Source organism: Daucus carota, chromosome 1, assembly GCF_001625215.2.
Source record: "Daucus carota subsp. sativus chromosome 1, DH1 v3.0, whole genome shotgun sequence".
In the NCBI taxonomy this organism is placed as follows: domain Eukaryota; kingdom Viridiplantae; phylum Streptophyta; class Magnoliopsida; order Apiales; family Apiaceae; genus Daucus; species Daucus carota.
In genome coordinates, this window is record NC_030381.2 from 42,519,408 (window position 1) to 42,543,278 (window position 23,871).

Genomic DNA, 23,871 nt, shown 5'->3' on the forward strand with positions numbered 1-23,871 from the left:
GAATTTTAAATTATACTACAAAATTTGGTGGTATTCAATTGAGATTTTTAAATTATACTCTAAAATCCGATGGTATTCAATTGAGATTGTTTAAAATCTATTAAAATGTGATGGTATTCAAATGCTAATGGATTTCATAAAATGATGAACTTTGTGGCATTGTTCAATATATTTTAAGTTTTTTGAAATCACACCAAAATCAATAGGATTTTGAAGCATTGTACTTAAATCATATCAACTCGGCGACATTTTATCAAGAATCCACATAAATTCAAAATCACATACAATCCATTAAAATGCATAGACTAAAAACAATCCACTAAAATCCCAATCAAACGCACCCTGTTAATCGGTGAAAGTAGAATTAATTAAATTAATCAAATTATTAAATAAATAATCGTATATATGAGCTCCGAAACAACGATTTCTTACGATAACGGGAACATAGAGTAATTAAACGTAAAAAGAATATAATGAACATACAGATGAGAAATTTCCATTAAACAAAGCGTAGAGTCTAAAAAAGAGCATAGAATTTACGCGGCATCAAGGCGGTGGGTGGGTGGGCTTACGCTTACATTTTAGTCTTTCTTTGCAGCTATGCGACTCTACCTTTCAGCCAGCTTACATCATGGACTTTTAAATTCGAGAATTTTCAGGATGAATATTACTTTATGAATTGCAAGGTTATTTAACAGAGATCGTGTGCTTTCATAATTAAGCTTTTCTTATTTATATAAATTACAAAATAATTTTCCAAAAAAAATAAATTACGTGTTCATCCTATTCCTATAAACTGTTCATTAGCTATATATATTCTCCTAGTTCCACATTTTATATACACCATTTATCCTTTTTTAGTTGTTAAAAAAAGTTGAACCATTTATTTATAAATGTGTTTAATATTAAATTACAATCACTCAATTGTATAATACGTATCTTGAACATTTATGGTTTGAGAAATATTCTGTAATACAAATGAATGAAAAACGAATATTCATTTTTTTTAAAAATGCGCCAGTAGTAGTATAAACTGGGTTGTTTTTTTTTTTTTGACAGAATAAAATGGGTTGTTTAGTGCAAAATTAGTTACATGAACAGGACGCGGGGTCTGAAGCAGCATCCTGTTTACGCGGCATTAAGCCGGTGGGTGGGAGTAATGCATTGTCTTTGTTTAATTACTTGTAGGAGTAATTATTATATTGTTGTACTGAATTTTCTCTGCATCTGCATATGCCCAGTTGACCTTTTAGGCCACCGATGATCATTGAAGATTTTAAAAATGTTTGGTTTAGCTCAAGAAAACAGAATGAGATTTGGAAAGGATGTAAATACCTAGTTTATTTAATACACATTTACATATATGTTCAGAAATAAATAAAAACGATGTAAAGTATATATTTACGTATTTATATCCCTCTATCTCAATTTAAATGACTTAGTTGATTTTGGACAAGCAGTTTAAAATGCATTAGCAAGCAATCTAAAATGCATTATTTCTATAACTTATTTTCTATATTTTATTTTATTAATAAAAATATAGCTACGTGATCAACACCAGAAGTGACGAATTCATCTTATCTGACAAGGGAAGAACAACATTGTGCTAAGTTTTGTAATATAATACATAAATACAGCAGGTATATATTATTGGTTGTAATTTAATTTGTGGCGGAATAACTACGCTTTCTAGGAAGACGAAAATGGCCACATACACCACAGTCAGGGACCAAGGATGCAAGTGGAGCTATAACTCTCACTATTTTCTAATATCTCAATAAGAGGACACTAAAAAAAGTTATAAGAAATAATAAATTATGACGTAATAAGATAAGAAAATTGACGGCAACAAGAATGAAAAACGTTATCGGCCGGTGATTCCAATTGAAACTACTGAAATACAGTATTAGATTATTATGGATATGGATATTCTCCCTTCGAGAGCGAGAAGAATAGCTTGTCAGCTGAGGACCAGAAAGATTGGATGGATGGTTATGAAATAAGTTTGATATGAGGTTATCTTTTTATTAATTCTTTTAAAGAATAGCTAGAAATGTATCTTGTAAACAAGAAAAGAAAAGATTTGATAGCGTACTTAACTATTTAAAGAAAAACTTAATTGTTTGGTAAATATGTTTTGTATATACAGTGATGCATTATTCTTGGTCTAAAGCAAAAGTCGGATGATACCTCATCATCCAGAAGTTATTTTCTCAACGCCATTAACTTTCTACCATCTCTCTCCAACCATTCATACCCGGAAATTTTCAACTTATGAGACTTTTATAACATCCATTACTCGACATTCAGCTATATAAAACCCAGCGAAGCATGCAAGAGGAAAATACTCTAAGAGGGTGGTCCAAAATTCGCCTGTAACATGCACAAAGTAAGACCATGGACCACAACTCCAGAAGACCATGTCACCTGTAATGTGCATCACCCTGTCAGGTACAATCAGATGGATAAGTACAATGTTGGACTCGGCAATATTTTTCAGATAAATTGTATTTTTGACAATAAATAAGTGATTCAATAGAAATAGATGTATCATAGCAGAAAACGAAGAAAAAAGTGGCTGCATTTGCTATACACAAAAATGATTGTTATACACAAAAACATATTACAATGCAGTGAAATGCGTCGTTTAAAGCCTATCCTCTAAATACTCAAGGCCAAATACAACTATAAACAAAATTCAAAATGAAGAAAAGAAAAAGAAAACTGAGAGCCCCGCAAGAGGCAATACACGGATTCTAGTGTTTCCAGAGAAAAGAGAACATCTATGATAGTTATGTACACTAGACGATTCTGTTATAACACCACAAAAGTAACTACACTTCACAATTCACATGTTATTAGCTCAGTCAGAGAAGTTTAAACAACATTCATTTAGAAAGAAAGGTAACATGTCAGATTTTTTTTCTTAATGTCATCAGATTACCAATGGTTCAACAAAAAGCATGAGCTTGTTTATACGGAATTCAGCTCAGGAATCACATGTCAAATTGACATTCAGCAGTTCCAGAAAAAGTTTCAATTTCAGCAGTTTCTTGCTCTGGTTCTTTCCGCTTCAGCTGCTTCAAAAATGGAGTCCTGTGCACCAACAACTTAGTAAAAGAACAGCATAACAAAATACAGAACATCCCAGAAGAACTATACATAAACTTATGAGAGGGGGGTGGGGGTATACCCAAGTTCCAAGGTTGTAAATAAACCAGAATTCTCTGCTCCGCTTCTGCATACTGTGTCTGGACCCAAGTTACTATGGGTTTCTGGGAAACTTCTCTTTTCCTGACTGTACTCCAGAGAACTTGAAACTTCACTTCTCTGTTGCTCCTCAGACTGAACATCATACTAAATAAATATTATGATCATTGATAAAGGGTGTTCATATCAATTATGTAAAAGCTTACATACTAAGGGACACTTTGACTTGCCTGTTTCGCCAAATTTTTGTTCTCCAGCATAACAAGCTTCTCCTTAGAGCAACGATAGAATTTATCATGACTTGTTGCCCCATGAGTTTCCAAGAAACTTGTCTGTATCTGAGTGTACTCCAGAAAACGTGGAACTGGTTGCGCTACTGGAGGCATATAACTTTGTAGCTCCTCAAACTAAAAATCATGACAAGTAGATAAATTTTGATCAATGACAAAGGGTGTTTATGTTGGTTGTGAAGAAGCTTTAGACTAGAGAACAACAATGAGGAGTTTATCATGAGGGACAGTTTGCTTTACCTGTTTCTAATCATTTTTGTTCTCAGGCATGATCTGCAACCTGTGGTGCCATGAGTTTCTTGAAAACTTTTCGCTCCCTGACTGTACTCCAGAAAACCTGGCACGGGTTGGACACTTGTTTGCAAAAAGCTTTGTAGTTCTTCAATCTGAACATTGTATAAATCAAACAATTATGACCAACGAAAAAGGGCTTTTATGTTGGTTGTAAAGGAGCTTGCAGGCTAGAAATCACAGTACGGTCTATCATGAGGGAAAATTCACTGGCCTGTTTCCGGAGCGGTTCATTTTCCAGCACGATCTGCTTCTCCTGAAAACAAGAATAATTTATCATGATGTAATAAATTGGCAGGTGATATAATTAGTTCTAAAATAACAAGGATGTTTAACTCTTGCTAGCCACTACTTTAGCATTTAAAAATTGAAAACTATATACTGCATAAATGTTTTTTGTGCGCACTTGAGCGAAACCCATTTTATTAACATTATTAACTTTTTAAACTAAGCATAACCAACACAGTCTGTAAACTACTCTATTTTCTCTGGAGGAGAAAATTTCCATGCTCATAGTGTGCAATGTTCTTTCCCCAGTCGGAAAACTAATCTATTTTCTCTGGAGAAGGAGAAAATTTTCTTGGATAATGCTTTTTTGATTTATTTTATGCGGAAGCAGTGAGAAGGAAGTATCTTGTTAAGCAAAAAACCTTAGGTGAAACCTTTTCCATCAAGCTAGAAAAAGAAAAACAGTTATAGATTCGTATGTGACATTGTCCTTACTTGGAAGTTAAAATTATCATTTTAGTTCAAAGTCAGTTAAATGCATGTTACATAATACAAGTTGTGTACCTTCATTCTAGCTAGTTTAATCTCATACATCAAAATTTGCTCCTGAAATGGCAAAACTGCTTGTTAAACCTTACACGGAATATTAAAAACAGCATCTTATGTTCTATATTTGTACGAACAGTCACTTTTATTAATTAAAATGAAGGAACAACATTCAACCTTTCTTTCCCTCACAGATAGTAAGCCCTCATCCAATTGCTGTTCCAGCTGCTTTAACTGATTTAGTCCCAATTTAGTAAGGTCATAGCCAAGCAATATCCTACAAGATCAATAGTAAATCTATAAAAAATGAGGAGCTTCCTCCAAAGTTTTGAAATTATTCAGAAAGCTAATACCAAGCTTACGTCTGTCTTTATGTAATCTGTGCAGCCTCCTCTTTCAGAACAACTAGCTCGTCAGAAGTTATCTTCTACAACAGATTTAAAAGTATATATCTAATACAATGTGAAGGAGATCATGTAGAGTCATAAGGAATAAGAAAAAAATACATACATTTAGAAAGAGAGACATAAAGAAATTGGAACTATAATCCATACCACTTAATATATCATAGTAACAAGTACAGATAATTCATATTATAAAGGTAAAGTGATAATAACTGAGAAAATCACCTTTTTTCAGTTCGAAGATGGTATATCTCTTGTATAATATATCATACTTTGGGCAGAACCAATAGAGAGGAACGGAGTAGAGGAGATAGGAAGATGAAGATAAATAGTGATTTAATTGATTTCCATAATCTGTTTATTGATTCTACTAAACTGGTGCAGAATGCTTTAAAATCTAACTAGAATATGGATATGTCAAATTAAACACCAAGTACCTGATAACAAGGTGTAGCGAAGTGTTATATGTCAATATATTGCATTATTGGAGGGGTTCATGATATAGCAAATGTCTGCTAATGACCGACTTCAAAGATATTTACTTGCAGAAAGTTTTATACTACTAAGAAAGTCACCAAGCAGGAAAGTTCTGAAAGCCACATATATGTAAACATATAAGTATCTTGATTTGAAAGAACCAAGATCCGGCTGACGCTGCTGGTTATGCACATGATCCTGTACCACAATTGTGATGGCTCTATAATCAGGAAGAACTGCACCTTGATTCTAAAACTTTTGCAAAAGGTTTATCATATTCGAGAGAAGAAACTATGGCCAGCAACCTTAAGATTCACATTACCACTCTACAAAATTGAAGTGATTTATAATATAACAGTTTTAAACACAAACAGAACACGGCAGCATAACACATTTGCCTCGATAAAATCATAAATGCAATTACTAGAAGGATTACATGATTCGTAGATATAACACAACTCGATGAAATTCAAACATGAAAAAGAAATAACTGAAAATCTGGGACACGGAAAAACCAGCTTGGAGACAATTTAAAATTTACGAAGATTCAAGAGTATTGAAGGATTAAGAACTAGAGCACTGCGAGAACCAACTAAAAAGAGGTGATAAGAAAACTCACGAGCAAATTATACAGCACCTTTGCTGTATGGATACACAGCTATGACTTGATAATCACAGATGGCTTCCAAATAATAGCAGGCTAGAAGTATAAATCAACATAAGCGAAGCGATGGTCCATGAATGGAATTTTCATTGAGATACAGGTCTTTCGTTCGAGATAATTTGCAAATGAAATAAACTAAGTAGCTGCATTTAAAATTAAGAATGCTGAAGCCTAAGATCAAAATGAAGAAACAAGTAACCAGTAGCAACTATCAAAGGAGAATAGATGATTCTGCAGAGAGGGGGAAAACAAACCTGATGTTGCATGGGCCTTAAATGGAGTATATGTGAACAATTCGAAGAAAATTAAAGATAGCAACAGTGACTGTCGCAGAACAAAACATAACAGTAAAGAATTATGTCCGCATAATTGAAGGGAAGCATATTTAGCAGAAGTTTAAAGGACCTTTCAGGTCTTCTAATCCAAAAATAACCCAGCAATAATTATCCTTCAAGAAATCTCTTTTTCTTAACATATTCTTGCATAGACTATAAGGAGCATTTAATCGTCTATACAAAAAAATTTATTCGCCATAGCAAAACCCCTTTTTCTTAGTGTATGTCTGCTATCCATATTTATCTAGTTCACAATGTGATCACTGGTCCCCAATAATGAATACAATATTTTTTGTCAAATCACCTCGCACTAAAACTTATATGGAGGAGAAACAAAACCTATGTACGTCATTTTTAAGGCTATTATTATACTACAGTCACAGAAAAATCACCAAAAACATTCAATTTTCCATATTAAAAGGAAGAAACACAATGCAGTTATATATTAAAATAATGATAAGCCAATGCAATGCAGGTGTATAAATCTCAGTACTGAATGTGAGTAAAGTCCTAAACTCTTCAATGTCAGGACCTTGAACTAATAACTTTTTGTTCCATGAACTACAAAGCAATAAAACAAACCATAAGAAAATCTAATAACAATACATGACCAAAATTTGCCGAAGACCAGAAATGGAATGTTACTTGATTGAATACAATCCAGAAGTCCTCGAGTCCCTTCCAAGATTCCATTCAACTTACTATTCAGGAGTCTACTTCTTCTTAGTAATCTTAGCCTTCTTCACTGTTGTCCCAAGACCACTCTTCTTCTTACCCTTCTTTTCAGCTGACTCTTCTGCGGATACAGGCAGTTGACTTTTTCCCTGTTCATCACCATCTGCCTTCTTTTTCGTTTTCTTTGCTGGCTTCTCCACATTCTTATCAGTAGTGACCTGTCTTTCATTCACGTCAGCCTTCTTATTCGTTTTCTTTGCTGGCTTCTCCTTCTCCACATTCTTAACTGTGGCAACCTGTCCTCCAGCATCAGCCTTCTTTCTCTTCTTCTTAAGCTCAACTTCTTTGACATCCAAATCGTGCTTATCATCAGTTTCTTTAATCACATTTTCCTCAATAGCACCAACTCTTCCTCCACGAGCAGCTTTTTTAGTCTTCTTGCCTGACTTATCTTCCCCAATAGCCTTTTCTTTCGCCGAGCCCCTCTTCTTTGTCTTCTCCTCCAGTTCACTCTCATCATTCACCTTCTCACTCTCTTTCTCACCCTCATCAACATCACTCGCCACTTCATCTTCACCACTCACATCCATATACTTAACCTCATGAATCCTCCCTTTCTTCTTCTTGTTCTTCCCCAACCTGCCATCTTTCTTCTCACCCTCCTTTACCTCAACCTCACTCTCATTCCCCTCCTCAACACTCTCCCTAACCCCCTCAATCTTCAACTTGACATCCGGCACAGCCTGATACAACGGCAACCCAGGAGACCCCGACAACTTCAAATGAAAAGACCTAACACCCTCCCACCCTTTCGGAACCAACTCAATAACCCCCTTAATCCCCTCCACCACATTCTCCACAACCTCCCCTTCCTCCATCGAAAGCCTCCCAATCTTGACCACACTACACGTCCCCGTCTTAATATAAAACAATCCCGACCCACAAGCCCTCTTAATCTGCTCCTTCCAATTCTTATGACTCAAATCAACCGGCAAAGGCGCCTTCTTCTTCTTAAAAAAACTCTTCCCCAACAACTTCGGCAAAAGGGGGATCACCCCTTTCGCCGCAAAGAACATATCATAAGAATCACACAACTTCCTCTTGGCCTCAAAGGGCTTATAATCAGTCTTCAACTTACTAAATTTCAAGACTTTAGCCACATTAATCCCATCAGCTTGTACCTTCTTCTTGGCCTCCTTTGAAGAGAGCTTAGACTTGGGTCTGTCATCAATGATCAAACAAATCTCAGAGTCTTGAACCAGAGGGTGAGGCAGAGGGATCTTGTAGGGGTTCACACGACGACCCTCTTGAGGAATATGCTTCAAAGTGAGAGTCAAGTAAAAGAATTCATCTTGGGGCAAAAGCTGAGCCTTTTCTGAAGCTGATTTGGTCTCTTTCCACTTGAGAAGAGCAGAGACAGCACTTGAGATTGTTTCTGGACTCACCCTTGTGGTAGACATGCTTGATTTGTGAGTTTGAGAGCTAGCTTGGTGACGGCTACTAGGGTTTTAGGGGATTTGGGGTTTTATCAGGAGCGCTGCGTTTCCAAATTTAGGTTTCTTCGCTGCATATTGGCGGATTAGTAAGTACATCAATTTTATAATTATTTCTTACAGTATTATTAAGAAGGTTTTATTTAAAACATAATAATTATAATTATACAGTTAACCGGTTTAAAAAATATTTTCTTATTTCAAAAAATAAAAATTCTAAATTTATTATTTTCGAAATTTAACTAATGACAATCAGCAGGTGATAATATAAAATGATATTTCTAATAAAAATAATTGCATTGTATTTAAATTCACAAATATAAAATTTATAATACAAATATATTATTCTAAAATTGTTTGATTTACAGAGAAATCTTCATTAATCATGATTAATATGGATAATATTGTATTAGTTTATCAATTATATTTTTAATTATCTAAAGAGTTGTTTATTACAAAATATAATTCTCTCTCCGTCCGACCAGGTAGTTTACGTTCATTTTGAGACTCTTATAAATGATAGTTCAATAATAGTTTTTAAATTTATTTTTCTCTGAATAAAAGTTTAGATATCAAACTTTTGTTCAGGAATTTTTTCAATAAAAAAATATTATAGAGCTATAGTTTATAAGAGTCTTAAAATACGTGCAAAAAAGTAACGTAAAGAATCTGATGGGACGGAAAAAGTATTCGTTAAATACTGAATAGGTAAGTCGATTGAATATTACCGATTTCTACGACCATACTTGTGTCTGATAAATACACAAATTTTAATATTTATCTTTCGTATTTATATTTAATTATTTAATAAATTTTATTTACATATAATTTATTTATTATATATATGGGAAAATAGATTTTTTTGCCACCCAACTTATTATTTGTTTAGAAACCTACCACTGAACTATAATTTTTTTCTTTTTTGTCACTAATGTTAGGTTCGGACTTTTTTTTGTCACTAACGTTAGGTTCGGATTTGATTATTAACACTATGTTATTTTTTTTGGTATTATTAAAATATAGTGTTAGTCTGCAATATAATGGCGATCTGATATGTGTCTATATCTTAGTGTCCTAGGTAGTTTACCTTGGAGGACGAGAGTTGGACACGCATTTTGAGACTCCAAATTTTTTTTTATTTTTTCTGAATAAAATTTAATGTTGGTTTTTTTTCCCTTAAAAAAAGGCTGGATTTTTTTTTTGTCACTAACGTTATGTTTTGATTTGATTATTAACAATATGTTATTTTTTAAGCATTATAAAAACATAGTGGTAGTCTGCAATATTATGGTGATATGATATGTGTCTATAACATTATATACAGTCATCTATATGTCCCTTAGCTAGTTTACCTTGAAGTATGAGAGTTTAACAGGCATTTTAAGAACATAAAAAATTTAGTTTTATGAATTATTTTAAGACTTCACAAATATATAGTATCACTTGACTTTATAGTTATTTACCACTACTTGTCACGTGTTTTAAGGTTCCCACTTTTTATAAATATAGTTCCATAAGTTAATTTTGAGATTTCCTTTCTGAGTAAAAAAATCCGTACTCTCGTCCTCTAAGATAAACTACCTAGGACACATATGGAGTACTACATATAAAGATATAGACAGATCACTATTATATTGCAGACTACCGAAAAATAAATTTCCGAAAAATATCGTTTAGATGGTCGGGAAATTTAAATAAAGGTCTGATTTTAATTAAATATAATAAAATTTCCCAAAATACCCCTTCAAAAGTTAATGGTAACGGCAGAAGATAACGGAAAGGGTGCAAAGTGTCTACGAGTTAAAAGTGAGGGGCTGCATAGTGTTTATTCCAAAACTATTAGGTGCAATGTGCAACATGCTGAAATCAAAAGGGTGCCAAATGCAATTAACTCTAAAAAGAATAACACAGTGTTAATAATCAAATCCGAACCTAACGTTAGTGACAAAAAAAAAATCCGAACCTAACATTAGTGGCAAAAAAGAAAAAAATTATAGTTCAGTGGTAGGTTTCTAAACAAATAATAAGTTGGGTGACAAAAAAATCTATTTTCCCTATATATATTTATGTTAATGCTTTTGCTCACCCAGACCATCATTCTAATTTCTAAATGTCCAAAATAAGTTTGATTTTCCAATCCATCCTATTCTTCTCTGTTTATTCTTGAAATTATTTACTCCATCAAATATGAGCATTTCTCACATTAAAACATCATGAGTGCTACATATCCATTTTCTTGACAGAAATATATATCTTTCTTTACTGCAATGATCTTTAGAGAAATCGGAATATTACAAGACACCATGTAAACCCATCAAAACTCAGATGCTTTATTCACGATTCTCTTTGTTTTTCATTTACACTGTATTTTATCAGATTTCAAACCAGATATTTGTCATACAATGTACTTGATATAGCAAGAGCATCTCCCTCGGCTTTCACAGGGTAAAGCTCGTTACTTCTTTGCCATTTGCTCGAATATGCTATCCATTCCCTTCTCCATTCTTTTAACTTGAAGTCTTCGTTTTCTGTTAGGTTTCTTGACAAGTGATCGAAATACATGGATGCTCTAGGTAGGTAGTATTTTCCAAGTAGACCACTCCAAAACTTGTTTGCTGGTTGGACAACATTAGAGATGCATTAGCAACTTCTTTGGCATGCATGAAATTGAAATTTATAGGGTTTCCTGAAGAAGCAAAACTCACCATAATCATGAAGTGAGCTCTGTACTGATTTTGTGGTATCAAACCACATCGTCACCTGAGTTCTAGCGTTCCACTCATACTGGGATCATTCAGAACAAAGACAGTCGTATTAGAATACGTGAATGATGCAGCTGTTGAAAATCAAGTTAGATTTGTAACAAAAACATGAAGCAGGTAAAAGTAAAATTATAATAACATGAAGCTTGTGAACATATAGGTCGATTTGTAGGGTCAGTTGTCCCGCATACAAGTGTATTTGAACAGAAATTGTTAAACAAGGATGGGTGATGGATATCTCATTGTTTTCTACATTAATTTATGAACACAGCATCCAATATTTAATTTCCCAGTCTCATGATTAAATTGATAAACCTGAAGAATTCGGCAACGGAAATTTTTAAGAACGGAACAGACCTTAGAGCCTGTTTCATGAATCAGCTAAAATCGAAATAAATGAAAAATTCAATTCCATACGGAAATGTAATAATCAGGCACAGGCCTTGGACTCACAGATACATGTCCTAGTTCATTTTCCTTTACTTCTTGTCAAAGATGACATTATGGAGAAGTAGAAAATATATTGACCACTGATGCAGAAAGCAAGGATAAGAAGACAGAATTATATAATTCTCACCTGCCTCCTCTCCTTGTGATTCATTGCCAGATTTTTTGCACTCTCTAGCCATGTTCCAAGTAAAAAATTGTCATCAGCAGCTAGAAGCTCTTCAGTGTCTTTGATAAGTTGCAAAAATCTCTGGCTTTGGTAGAGAAAAGTTTTTGTATCCTTTACTCGGAAGGCATTAATAGCATCCAAGTAAACCTGGTTTGCATACTTAGACAGCACTTGTCTAGTTAAGTCTACCAAATCATACCTGTGAAATAGCCATACATTGTTAGTGCCTTTTATGGCGTATAAAAATGGAGAGACCAGCTTGACCTGAGACCACCACAAAAACTAATGTTTACTCAACTTAGCTAGGTTATGTTCCCACAAAAACATCCGTTGAAACATGCTCAGTAAATGTCTTTATCATGTATCAAATTGTACAATTCCATCCATACAAATTTACACTACCCGAGTCATTTAAGTAATTAAGAAGTGTATAAACTGCATCTCTTTTGCAATCAATTTTGTTAAATATTTACTATTCTAATGCCAAAATGCAAATGGGCAAACATACCTTTATGCAGAATTCAATATTTTCAATATCTATTCTCGTATTTTCTTCAGTATATAGGACATATATTCATGTCCTCTTTCTTTTTTTGGATAACTAGAGACACTCAAGCATCGATTTTGGCTTTGAGAAGATTCAACTGGAGGTCGAGGGCGATACCATCACCATGTCTCTTGCTTTCAGCTTTAATGTGCAAAAAATCATGGACTCTATAAGATTTTAAAAATATCTCTAAAAGCCAAAAAAGAAGAGTCATTATCACATGGTGAAACGGTGCCATGGAGGTAGTACCAAGTATTTTAGCCAGAAGTTAATAATTTTAGATAATTTCCTAGTGATGTTAGTGTATTAATTAAAACTTTTGTTTTCATGGACCCTCTCAGATCTGAAAACTGCCCCTTCACTTCTGTACTATGCATTTGTTTTAAGAAAATTGACTGCTATTTAAAACTTAATAGTCTAGTGACATGAGTCTCAAGCAAATAACAGTCATAGTTGCTTTAGTCACATAGTACAGGAGGTTTGAATATTCAGTGCACTAGATGTTTACCTATATGTTAGGCTTCCAGCTAGAGCATGTTTTGCATCAAGAAACAGCCTTAACGCTATAATGACATCATGAGTAGGATACCATAGATGTGATTGCGGCAAGGGATTAGTCGTTTCATGATAAGAAAATCTTCTTTTGTGCGGCCTGTATGAATTTTGCATCTGTTTCGGAGTCGTACGAGAAATTGTTCTTAATGATGGATCCCAATCAGGAAGCTTAACAATGAAATCAATGTTATGGTCCTGTAATTTGATCACACAAAAGAAGTTAGACATTTGGATAGAAACTTGACGAATCAGTGTATTAGTCAATATTAAATACTGGACTGAATTAGACAAAGGGAAATGATATGTGTTACTACTAATGTCTAACAAGTTCCAACTGAGCCTAGAAGAACGTAAAAATTATTTTCCCAGCTTAACAACAAATGCATACTCTTATATGTGCATTTTTACGACTTGTAAACATAAAAAAGGAAAAAGCATAGGGAAAATTTCCTCTTATTTTGGACAGGTCAAGGGTGCACTATTATGACCCAGCACTTCATATGTTTATCTGCCTGGGCAAATTAGTTCCTGGAATCAATCAGAGAAATAATCTTTAATGTTAGTGATATGTGTGTAGTCTCACAGGGACCAACATGCAGCAACTCCAGCAACATGACCCCCCCACCCCACCCCCCACAAACCTACCTGAACAGGGTCCTCCCTTTAATCCAACCTAGAACCAGCCCCTCTTTAAATTTGTATCAAAAATCTCACTCATCAGTCTGGAGTGTATTCCTTCTACTTGGAACTTATGATGTATTCATTATCATTAGTTTACTTTATAGTTGCTAAAACTAAGAATACTTGCAATGATTCCCTGTTCAACTCCAAATTAACCAAAAAAAAAAGAAAGAATTACTCCCTCCGTCTCCTTTACATGTCCATTTTGAGAAAAACACACATACCAAGGAATAATTGATTCTATAAACTTTTTCCTTGAATACCTCTAACCAATGTCTTGAAAACGGTGGAATACCCCTAATTAATGTCTTGAAAAAGTGAATTCAACTAAGTTTTAAATAAGTCGAGCCTTGGAAATAGAAATTATGGGAATAGATATGAAAAACTATCATTAAATTTGTTTTGAAAGTATAAATGGACATGTAAATAGGGACAAAATTTAACTTAAAAATGGACATGTAAAAGGGGACGGAGGGAGTACCAAACACTAAACTACATAGTATATAGATATCAAACCACAACTAAAATCAAAAGTTTCAAATGCAAAGATGATATTAGCAATACAATTTCTTGTGCAGATGTATAAAGTGTTAGAATATAGGATGTGATCCTAATAACGCCCCCTCCTAACACCTTGAGGTGTCAGAGCTTAGGTTTGCAAATAATCGAATTCGACACCCAGATACCCTGAACATTCTCATAATTTATCACGGACAAGAATGCAAATTTATGCCCAAAGAACTGGTAACTTAACAAAAAGGAACTTTACAATTCAACCTCTAATTAAACTATATTCCATGTATTCTTACACACACATTATATACTTATATATAATAAGCGTAAGGGAGATAATTTGGTCGCATGGTCGTGTGGTCCAAAAATTTACCATCCGTTGGATCGTATATTAAACAAATAAGCACCGTTAGATTGGAACAAAATTAAATTCTGTTCTATAAGGCAACTGATATCTACTTGCATGTTTATAATTCCTTTTTCTGAATCCAAAACAAATTCTGTCTTTCACGTGTTTATGATTTTTTTTAATCTAAAATAAATATATTTCCTACCAGTTTTATTTGTAGAATCATATAAATCACACTGTCACAAATTTTTTTATAATATATTTTAAAATTAATAAGCCGGATTTATGTGAGGAACGAATACAAAAACCTTTTCTTAATCCAGAATAGATTCTACCTTCTTATTGCATGTTTATAATTCCTTTTCTTTATTCAAAACAAATTATGTTTATCAATTTTAATCTAAAACCATATAAATTTTTTGAAAAATATTTAAATCACATTATAATAATTCTAATATAAAAAATTTTATAAATATAATTTAATAGGAGTTGGCGTAACGTATTCTACAAAATATATTAAAATTTGATAGAAAGAATTTAATATTTTGACACAATACATACGAGAAAAGGAATGACTTGATTACAATAGTTTATTTGAAGTCATTAACGGCTGTGATGGTGTATTTACAACAGTTCTAACTTACAAACAAATCATAATTTCGAATTTTATTTTATTGAAAATTTTAATTTATTATTTATAAATTAAATTTTTTCATACCATATAAAATATATTTAAAAATTTTGTAAATAATTAAAAAGCTCCTGTGCCTTGCACGGGCTATAAGCTAGTATATATTATATCTATGTATCTATATATAGGCTGATTGGAGGTTGTAACAAGTAAAAGTGCATAGTCAATCCAAAGTTTTTTCTTTTTTCTTCTTGTATACATTTTACACGTGTATAGCTACATTTACTGCCACAGAGTTATTTTAAGATGTGTGTGTGTGTGTAATGAAAGTAAATAAATAGGTATAAGAAATTAACTAATTGAACCAGGTTAAACATACCGCAATACTATCAGTACAGTTGTAAACTGTGCGATGCAAAATTTTCCAAGCTTCCTCAACCTCGCTAACTGCTTTACCATAACGTCTGCTTGAGTAATTTTTCAACCACTCCTGTCAAAGATAAAGCAAGTTCAATCTGTATCCTAGAAAAATGCAAAATATTTACGAGATTGATGCATAATTCATCTACATATGGACATTGCCATACCTCACAAGTCACAAATGTGTAAAATGTTATGTTACAGATTTTTCACATAAGTAGTTCTAAAATCTAAACATATGTTTTGGATAAAAGAGCTTCTCGATAGGGCTATATCTTTGGACTTGGAGGTAACTGGAGTCTATGTCTACCATTTTCTGTAATGATAATTTGAAAACTCCACAAATCCAATTACCTCAAGATCAACTTTATCACTTCGGAATGCCATTTCAGACATGAGTTCATAGACCACTGGATTCTGTTCTATACCTTCCATGCACATGCCAACACCAACCTGTTTAGAACACAGATATTGGATAAGAGAAGCATGTATATGGCTAGATGATAAAACTGTATCTTCTGTGCTTGTCTTCTTTTTAAACACAAATTAACAATTTATTATATATTAACCATATGGATAGGCAAACACATATGTCATCTTCCAAGGAATCCCCATACCTAATAGTTTGCAGATGTTATGACCCACCTCTTATTATCAAGAAACCTACCTGATTCATAATACCATCGTAATATAATTTGCTGCGTACCATGGTTGAATTTTCACTGAGGCGGGCATCAACTGGACCTGAAGCAACTGCATCCAATGTACCATACATCTCAATGTTTCCACCGAAGTTGTGCAGCATACACCTAATGTACATAATTAATTATAAACCCATAAGTGCACTGCCAAGACATAGTAACTGATCTTACATTAATTGTGTGAATAACAAGGGAGGTGAGTAACTAAGCACCAACTGTGAATAGTAGCAAGCCAATAATTCTTCAAGAGTTACATATTGTAATGAAAAGTTGTTCTGTAATTCCCAATCAAGGAACCAACAACTAAGTTGGTTCTCAGACTCTCACCTCCCCTTCCTTTTAAAGTAATCAGAATCTTAATTTATAACATCACTGACAGAAAAACTTAGTTTAGATGTACCAGAGATAAGGAGTGCCGTAAAATTGAGAGGAAGACTTCCATATGGGTGTGACATCAGCAAATAAATCAATAACTATCATCTTGCCAAATGGAACCGAATGGAGAAGTGCCTGTCAATTGTAACAGTGTAAATCACACAATGATATAGTACCATGCCTCTACAAAAGACTAGCCTACTTAATAAAACATAATTAAAAGTACCATGCCTCTACAAAAGACTAGCCTACTTAATAAAATATAATTAAGAGAACAGTTATAAGTCCCCAATATTAAACAATAGATAATTACTGGACAAAGGGAAAAGTAAAGGATCATCACAATTGCTTTGTAATTTTTTTAAATGAGATACAACTCATAATCTGCATCAGTTTTCTTTCTTCAAGTTATATTCGAACATATGACAAGATTTCGAGAAATTGTAATGACAAATAAGATGCCAATAAGGTCAAGCTTAGATCTTATAAATTTGGGAAATATACATATAGAACCAAATATTAAGGTAGAGCAACAGAATTAACTTAGGTTCAAATTTCAACCAAGAAAATTCAGAGTATGGACATATCCTTCCACGTAAATGGGTGTGGTTGCAGAGGTCTATTTCTGTGAATAAAAGTATAAATGTCAAATTTTCTCCCTCTCATCTGTTTTTTCAACAATGAAACTATGATGTACACACTTCACAATACTTTTAGGCTGTTGTCTTTTGCGAAAGAAATTGTTACTTCTTGATCTCGTCCAAATATGTGACTGTAGCAATTCATTTCAGTAGCCCAGTATGAGAATGCAATACTTATAAAGAATGACAAGAGGAGTACATGAGTTAGTGCAAGACGATAAAACGGGAAGAGTTTCACGGAGTGCATACTTTCATTTGTGGTGGTTGCCAGAACGATGAGTCTGAATAGAACAACCAACCCTGAAAATTGGTACAAAAGATTAAAGTAAGAAATTGTGGCTTAGTTCTAAACTTTATAATGATCTGTGCCTACAATTTCAAATTTTGAATTATCCTGAAGGACCATGTGGACCAATATCTCTTTCGGAAGAGAAGTCAACTTAATTACAGAATAAGAGGGTTCCACATGCCAAGGATTGGAAATACATATCTTAGAGGATCTAATGCTAAAACTCATATAAAGCTTAAGCATCTTAAGATGTCTTCAAAGAAAGATAGCTATATCTTCATAATCGAGAATTTTATACCTAATAATCATCTAATGTCAAACCCTATTGGGTTGACCTGTCAAAGAAATACCCAGTAATACAATAACAATTCCAGAACTTTCTACCTACAAACCTGAGCCATATAAGGAGTACATTGCAGTAATGCTACTACTGTTTTTTAAAAAAATTTGAAGAAACTCATGAGAGCAAGTTTAACCAATGGATGCATAAGATTGGAGGAAAAAGTATGCATTTTCGTAACCATCTTAACAGAAGCATCATAATGGTGACAAAGATTATCAGCAAGACGTAAAAACCTACTTGCATTAGCCAAACTGCATCTTTATCTGCTTTGGACATTGCCTTATAAACAGCAGAACCAAGAGAGGAAATAAAATCAGGATCATTTGTAGGTGGGGAATTCTCATTGAATGTATCACTGCAATGAACATTGTATGAAACCTGCATATGTTATTCTCAAGTATCCTGTTTATGTTTATTTTTCTAAAGAGAGGGAGAAATACCAGTTGTATATGTCTGTCACATCTCCATATTCTGCAGAAAAGAAATAAGGCAAAGTCTGTCAGTCATACATTCTTGGAAATAAAGCATCACACGGTTTACAGAAGACTGTTATTCCTGCCTAATTTTTAAGATACTCTATAATAGATACTAGATAGCACAACAGGCGTTGCCAACGAAATTAAACATATAAAGAGACTGGAATTCCTTTCTATGCTGAAGTGCATAGATATAAGAATGCATTTTAATTTGTTTTTTTTTTATAAAATACCAAATGTACAACAAGTAATAATCAACACATTTGTATGTGTGGGTGTATCCACAAGTGCATGATATCATTATGATCTGGCATCCATGGTAAGAACAAATACAATAGTATACATGTAATAGCGCAATAGGATGCAGAAGACAAGAAAAAGAAAATCTAGTTGTAAACAATTTTGAAACATTTCTTAAAAATTAGGTGGCCAAACCTTGGATTTGCTGCTTAATAAACGCCTCCCCTATTTCTATGAACAAAGGATCCGAAGGGTCGAGAAGGAAAGTGCAGCACCATCGAGGATCACCGGTAACAGTGTTCCTGAGGTTAATAAAACGGCAAAATAGTATGTCAGATTTCGATGTTGGTAATGAACAGTTTCAATAGTCAATACTGTGTATTTCTTCAGCAGAGGAAATTATAGGTTAAAAAATAGCATAACCCTGGACAGGAGTATAGATTTATAAATTTACATTTTAAGCTAGCTTAGAGCTATACCATTCCCCGAGCCTAGTTATATTCGCAGAAGGATAAATCTTCTTCAGTGCTGCCGGAACATTCCCAGAAAAAGATGGGAGGACTAGGAAAAAGTATAAAACTTCAGGACAGTAATCAAATTTTGAACAAAAGCATAATAAAACTATCAAAAAAATCACCAGGCACTGAAAAAGCCTATCAAATAGTTCAGATGTGCCATCTATGAATCTCATATATCAGCAGTGTACAGAAATCAGAATGTTGCTTGAATATAGAGTAGTTCTCATGCAACAAATATTCATCCTCCATTTTATATTAGAACATGTACCTGGAGTCATGCCTAACTCTAACATCCGAGATAATATCTGTTTTTGCAGCCCCAACTGGTTATCTAACCAGTTTTGTGATAAAGGCCCGCCCCACCTGAGACGGTGCAAATTATATTAAACCAGTTGAGTAATGAAAACACAAAATATCATTTCAATGTTAGCTGTCGCATATTGAGATGTAAAGAAGATGGATGGATATAGAATTCAATGTGTTGCTCTTTTCAGTTAATGAAATTATAACAATATCTAAAACTATATATTAAAAGTGGTTAAAGAGTGACAAAATTTGTTTGTCCTTAAGAGGTCTACACAGGCATGTATTAAATTTTGGTAAGCAATCAAACGGTCAGTAAGCTAGAAGGAAAATCAACCTCAACCATGTGTCACTTAACAAAACAGTTTTCGTGGAATCATTTTCCAACATATTCCTGACTTCCTGGTCTTTGCTATGTAAATTGTTGGATAACATAGTGGCACCTTAACAATCTGATGTCTCAGTTCTATTAGATATCATAGGATATACAGGTTATGTGGAAATGATGTGGCTTAACTGGCTTCCGCTGCCTGCAGTGGGCTTTCATGTGTCATAAAGACCACATCTCAAGAGGAAGATGTTAAATGAACTGCACATACGGCTTCAAAGAAAAGAGAAAAATATACAAAGAAGAGCGAACCAAATCTTTAATGTTGCATGCTCACCACCACCCCTCATCTCATTTCTCTTTCTGACTTAATTATACCCAAAACTCATCTTCTCTCTACACTGTGCACCAAACCCATTTTTTCGGCCAGATTTTCACCAATGCAGGACAATGTCTCACACTCTCACCCAAAACAATCTTCTGTGAGAATGAAGCTATCTTCCGTATTTTATCAGTGCTAGTTTCGTTCAACTAATGATCAATTACAACATCCAGACTTCGAAACTCAAATTTGGTACTGAGTTTTAGTTAAAAAAATTGAGTTTGTTGATTATACAAATGATTGTTTTTACTTGACACTGGACAGAGAGATAAAAAAAGATGAAATGGTTTCATATGCCTACCCGTGCAAGTTTCCCATGCGAGCCCAGGCAAGAAAAGCTGGTCCCCCAAAGAAATCATCTAACTCCTGCTTACTGATATTAAATCCCTGTATACACAGCAGAAAACACGTTGGTTATGTCATACAACTAATTTACATAAAAATAGGATGAACCACAATAACAGTATGTAGGCTGTAAGCTGTCAATTACTTTACTCGTTCTTGCATATAACCCACGGTCCAAACACACATGACGAAATTCCTCAAGGGTTGTGTAAATTTCCTCTACTTAACATTATATCATTTAAGCGGCAAACTACAGAAGAAACCATATCACATACTCCCACTGGGTACCAAGAGATGCTACAGAACCCTTAACAAGCCCACAAAATTCTCTTGTTGATTCTTACTTAAAAATGGTCCAGCCTAAATTCTCCAAGCTCCTGCGATATCATTACTCCCAACTAAGATCCCGAGTCATAACAAGCCCAGCATCCACAAAGTAGCCACAACATCTGGGGTCCTTGAACTAAATAGTAAATCATATCATGAGGTTGAGCTAAGTACATTCCCGAGTCCTCCAACCTCACGATTGAGTATTACACAGGCACAGATTCACAAAAATTGGACATTTATGAGGTCTGAGCCTAATGAGCTTGACCTCTTAGCCTCATTATAGGTTTTTTTTAATCTATAAAAAGTGTAAGTTTACCGTGAAAACTTTTTGCCAGATTGTTTCTTGTGCAGTAAATGCCAAAGGCAGATTAACTCCTTGTAATGCCATCCAATCAATCTCTTTCTCCCATCTTTCCCAATTCCACCAAACATAAGAATCTGAAGATGAATATATAAGATATTACTGTTATCTAGCGAATTAGAAGATTAGGGGTTTACCGTATATATACATGAAATGTAGCATTCCAGTTACCAACTAAATAACTTCTCAAGTTGTAGACTTGTAGTAATCTTTTTATAACAAGCCAGTCCATTGTCCACCTTCTTATAATCGTAACTATCTACTGATCGCAGCTTTTGGTATTTATTCTTTGCTCAAAATTCCAGTAAATTAAATATGATAATTTTTTAAAACATGTGGATGGCACTTGAAGAATAACATGATCATAAAATTGATAGATATACTGAACCATGCGGCAAAACTAGAAAACAAAGGCTATAGAGTATAGACTATAGAGTATCACAGCACTGACTGTTACATGATTTAAGTAGCTTAAACAAACAAAGGCTATTGTTTCTATAGAACTCGAACATTTCTTGTGCATTAATTTATAGACTACATCAGTTTTATTTGATCAAACGCATCAGCACCTTTTTACTTTAACATGGAATTTCCTTCTTTAAAAAAATTAGAAATCTTAATTGGCAAAAAAGAGAGAGTGTTTAGACAATCTTATTAATAAGCATATTATAACTTTATAGCACATGGACATTATAAAATTAAACAATTTTTTGCTCATTCTTTCTATCAAACCATCCAATATTAGAACCAGGTGCTTCTGGTCCCAAAAAACTTCGAAATTCTTCTTTACTTGATATTATTTCTCCACTGATTTGACATATTTACTCTTTATGGGTAAGTCATTAACAAAAAAACAAATTTGATCATTATGGTCAGGATTTATCATACTGTTAATTCCTTCATTTCCAACAGTGAGGACATTCTTAGCACCTCATTGATGTTATAATTATATGATCGCTTACGTCCAGTTCAGGCATCACCAATTGAGAAAATGAACTCATGAAATGCAATACTTACAACTGGAAGTGACAACATTTTGATAATAGTTCCACGGGACTGGTCGTTTAATTATCACTCCCTCGTCATTTAAGATACGGGGTAAAGCTCCTGGTTTAGGAATGGAAGCAATTTGAATTCCACCAGTCTTGTCCCATGAAATATGAGCACCGCACCAATACTTCAAATACCAGTGAAGTCCAGATGTGATTTCAACCGCTGTAGTGCCCCTGATACTGCACGAGTACAGAAATATAAGCACAGACATAAGTAGTAGCTCTCCTTAACTTATGAAACTCTTGGTCCTTTCTGGTAATTGCTTATGTTCTCCTTTTCTTTATTAAGATGGTAGCAAATAAAATTTATTTATTATCGGTGGACCATTTTAATCCTTCTTTTCTCGAAAAGCAGCTTGATGAACCAAAAGTTAATCACATTAAGTGTTTTGGAGGGACAAAGTAGAAGCAAATTAGTATATAAATTATACGCTATGTGCTCCTGCTCTATATTATAAAATTTTAATCGTGTTCTGTCAAATACCCTACATTGCTAGTGAGGGTCATCTTATTTTAGAAGCAAATATGTCAAAAGACTACAGAAGGACAAAATAAGTTCTCTCAGTTCTCGTTAACAATAATTTATCTTCTTACAAATATTAAAACAATCTGTTCTTTTAATCAAATCAGGCACTAATTAACAGCGACGACAAACATAATAAACTCAATTTTCAAGTCCTAATTTAAAAACAGAACAAAGACCAGGACAGAACATATTAGTAGTTCAAACATCAATGATCAATCCCTCGAAACAACTTCAATAGGAAGCTACATAACAAAAACAAAATCCTAAAAATTCTGTTAAGATTATTACATTAATATGATTAGTCGATGTATAGTGGTATACAGTACATACATTATTTCCGGAGAATTCGTGCTTGAATTCTTGTAATTTGTAATCCAAAAGCAACTTTTTCCACCACAAACAACCTGCCAATATTAATCAAAAGTAAAATTTCATCCAAAATCATTCTAAAACATAGTAGTAAACAAAAACCCCAGATAAAATATCACAACAATGAAGAAAATGCAGCTTAAATGAAGAACAAAAATGGCACCTTTGGTATAATCTTGAACTCAAAACTAGACAAATGGGCAGGAAGCAATCTCTGAAGAAGAGCTTTTGCTGCATGTTCTTGAACATATGAAGATGATTTTTGTGTGTCTAAACGTTTGCTTAGAGACTCAATTGCTTCAAAAGGTGATGAAGATGAAGATATAGGTGGTAATAATATTGCAAAAACTAGATACAATAACTTGAACAGGTACATAATTGAGGTTTGTTTTAAGGTAGTGTTGTGCAAATGTTTACCTACAGTCCTTCTTGATTATCTACAAGTGGTAGACTGACGACAATAACAAGTGAGGGGACTCACGTGGGGCCCATTGGTGATTGTTTGTGCCACGTACGCAGCATCTATATTTATGGGGGTCGGAGTTTGGACCATGGAGAGCCCATTTGTTGTGCGGTAATTTGGAGTAGCTGCTGTTTATTGTGTA

The 23,871-nt window shown here is 33.8% G+C and overlaps 3 protein-coding genes across 3 annotated transcripts; all 3 read right to left on the reverse strand.

The window, feature by feature from the left end:
* Window positions 1–2,002: 2,002 nt before the first annotated feature.
* Window positions 2,003–6,799, reverse strand: LOC108204983 (uncharacterized). Its single transcript, XM_064084885.1, has 10 exons — window positions 5,195–6,799; window positions 4,928–4,992; window positions 4,743–4,842; window positions 4,584–4,625; window positions 4,006–4,047; window positions 3,741–3,886; window positions 3,441–3,617; window positions 3,194–3,345; window positions 2,945–3,096; window positions 2,003–2,444 (listed from the first exon to the last, which is right to left on the reverse strand). Exons 7-9 carry the CDS (start codon window positions 3,594–3,596, stop codon window positions 2,997–2,999), a joined length of 408 nt encoding a protein of 135 aa, XP_063940955.1. The 5' UTR covers window positions 3,597–3,617; window positions 3,741–3,886; window positions 4,006–4,047; window positions 4,584–4,625; window positions 4,743–4,842; window positions 4,928–4,992; window positions 5,195–6,799; the 3' UTR covers window positions 2,003–2,444; window positions 2,945–2,996.
* A 145-nt stretch (window positions 6,800–6,944) lies between these two features.
* Window positions 6,945–8,703, reverse strand: LOC108204982 (putative ribosome biogenesis protein C8F11.04). The gene has a single exon (XM_017374713.2). It carries the CDS (start codon window positions 8,578–8,580, stop codon window positions 7,159–7,161), a length of 1,422 nt encoding a protein of 473 aa, XP_017230202.1. The 5' UTR covers window positions 8,581–8,703; the 3' UTR covers window positions 6,945–7,158.
* A 2,216-nt stretch (window positions 8,704–10,919) lies between these two features.
* On the reverse strand, window positions 10,920–23,692 carry LOC108209069 (alpha-N-acetylglucosaminidase). The gene is made up of 19 exons (XM_017379833.2): window positions 23,430–23,692; window positions 23,228–23,301; window positions 22,337–22,551; window positions 21,275–21,396; window positions 20,585–20,670; window positions 19,539–19,633; window positions 19,232–19,313; window positions 18,948–19,054; window positions 18,477–18,507; window positions 18,274–18,391; window positions 17,654–17,704; window positions 16,789–16,898; window positions 16,394–16,496; window positions 16,042–16,140; window positions 15,647–15,757; window positions 13,047–13,288; window positions 11,953–12,190; window positions 11,319–11,397; window positions 10,920–11,228 (listed from the first exon to the last, which is right to left on the reverse strand). The coding sequence occupies exons 1-19, from the start codon at window positions 23,640–23,642 to the stop codon at window positions 10,993–10,995; spliced, it is 2,412 nt and encodes an 803-aa protein (XP_017235322.1). The 5' UTR covers window positions 23,643–23,692; the 3' UTR covers window positions 10,920–10,992.
* Window positions 23,693–23,871: the final 179 nt, after the last annotated feature.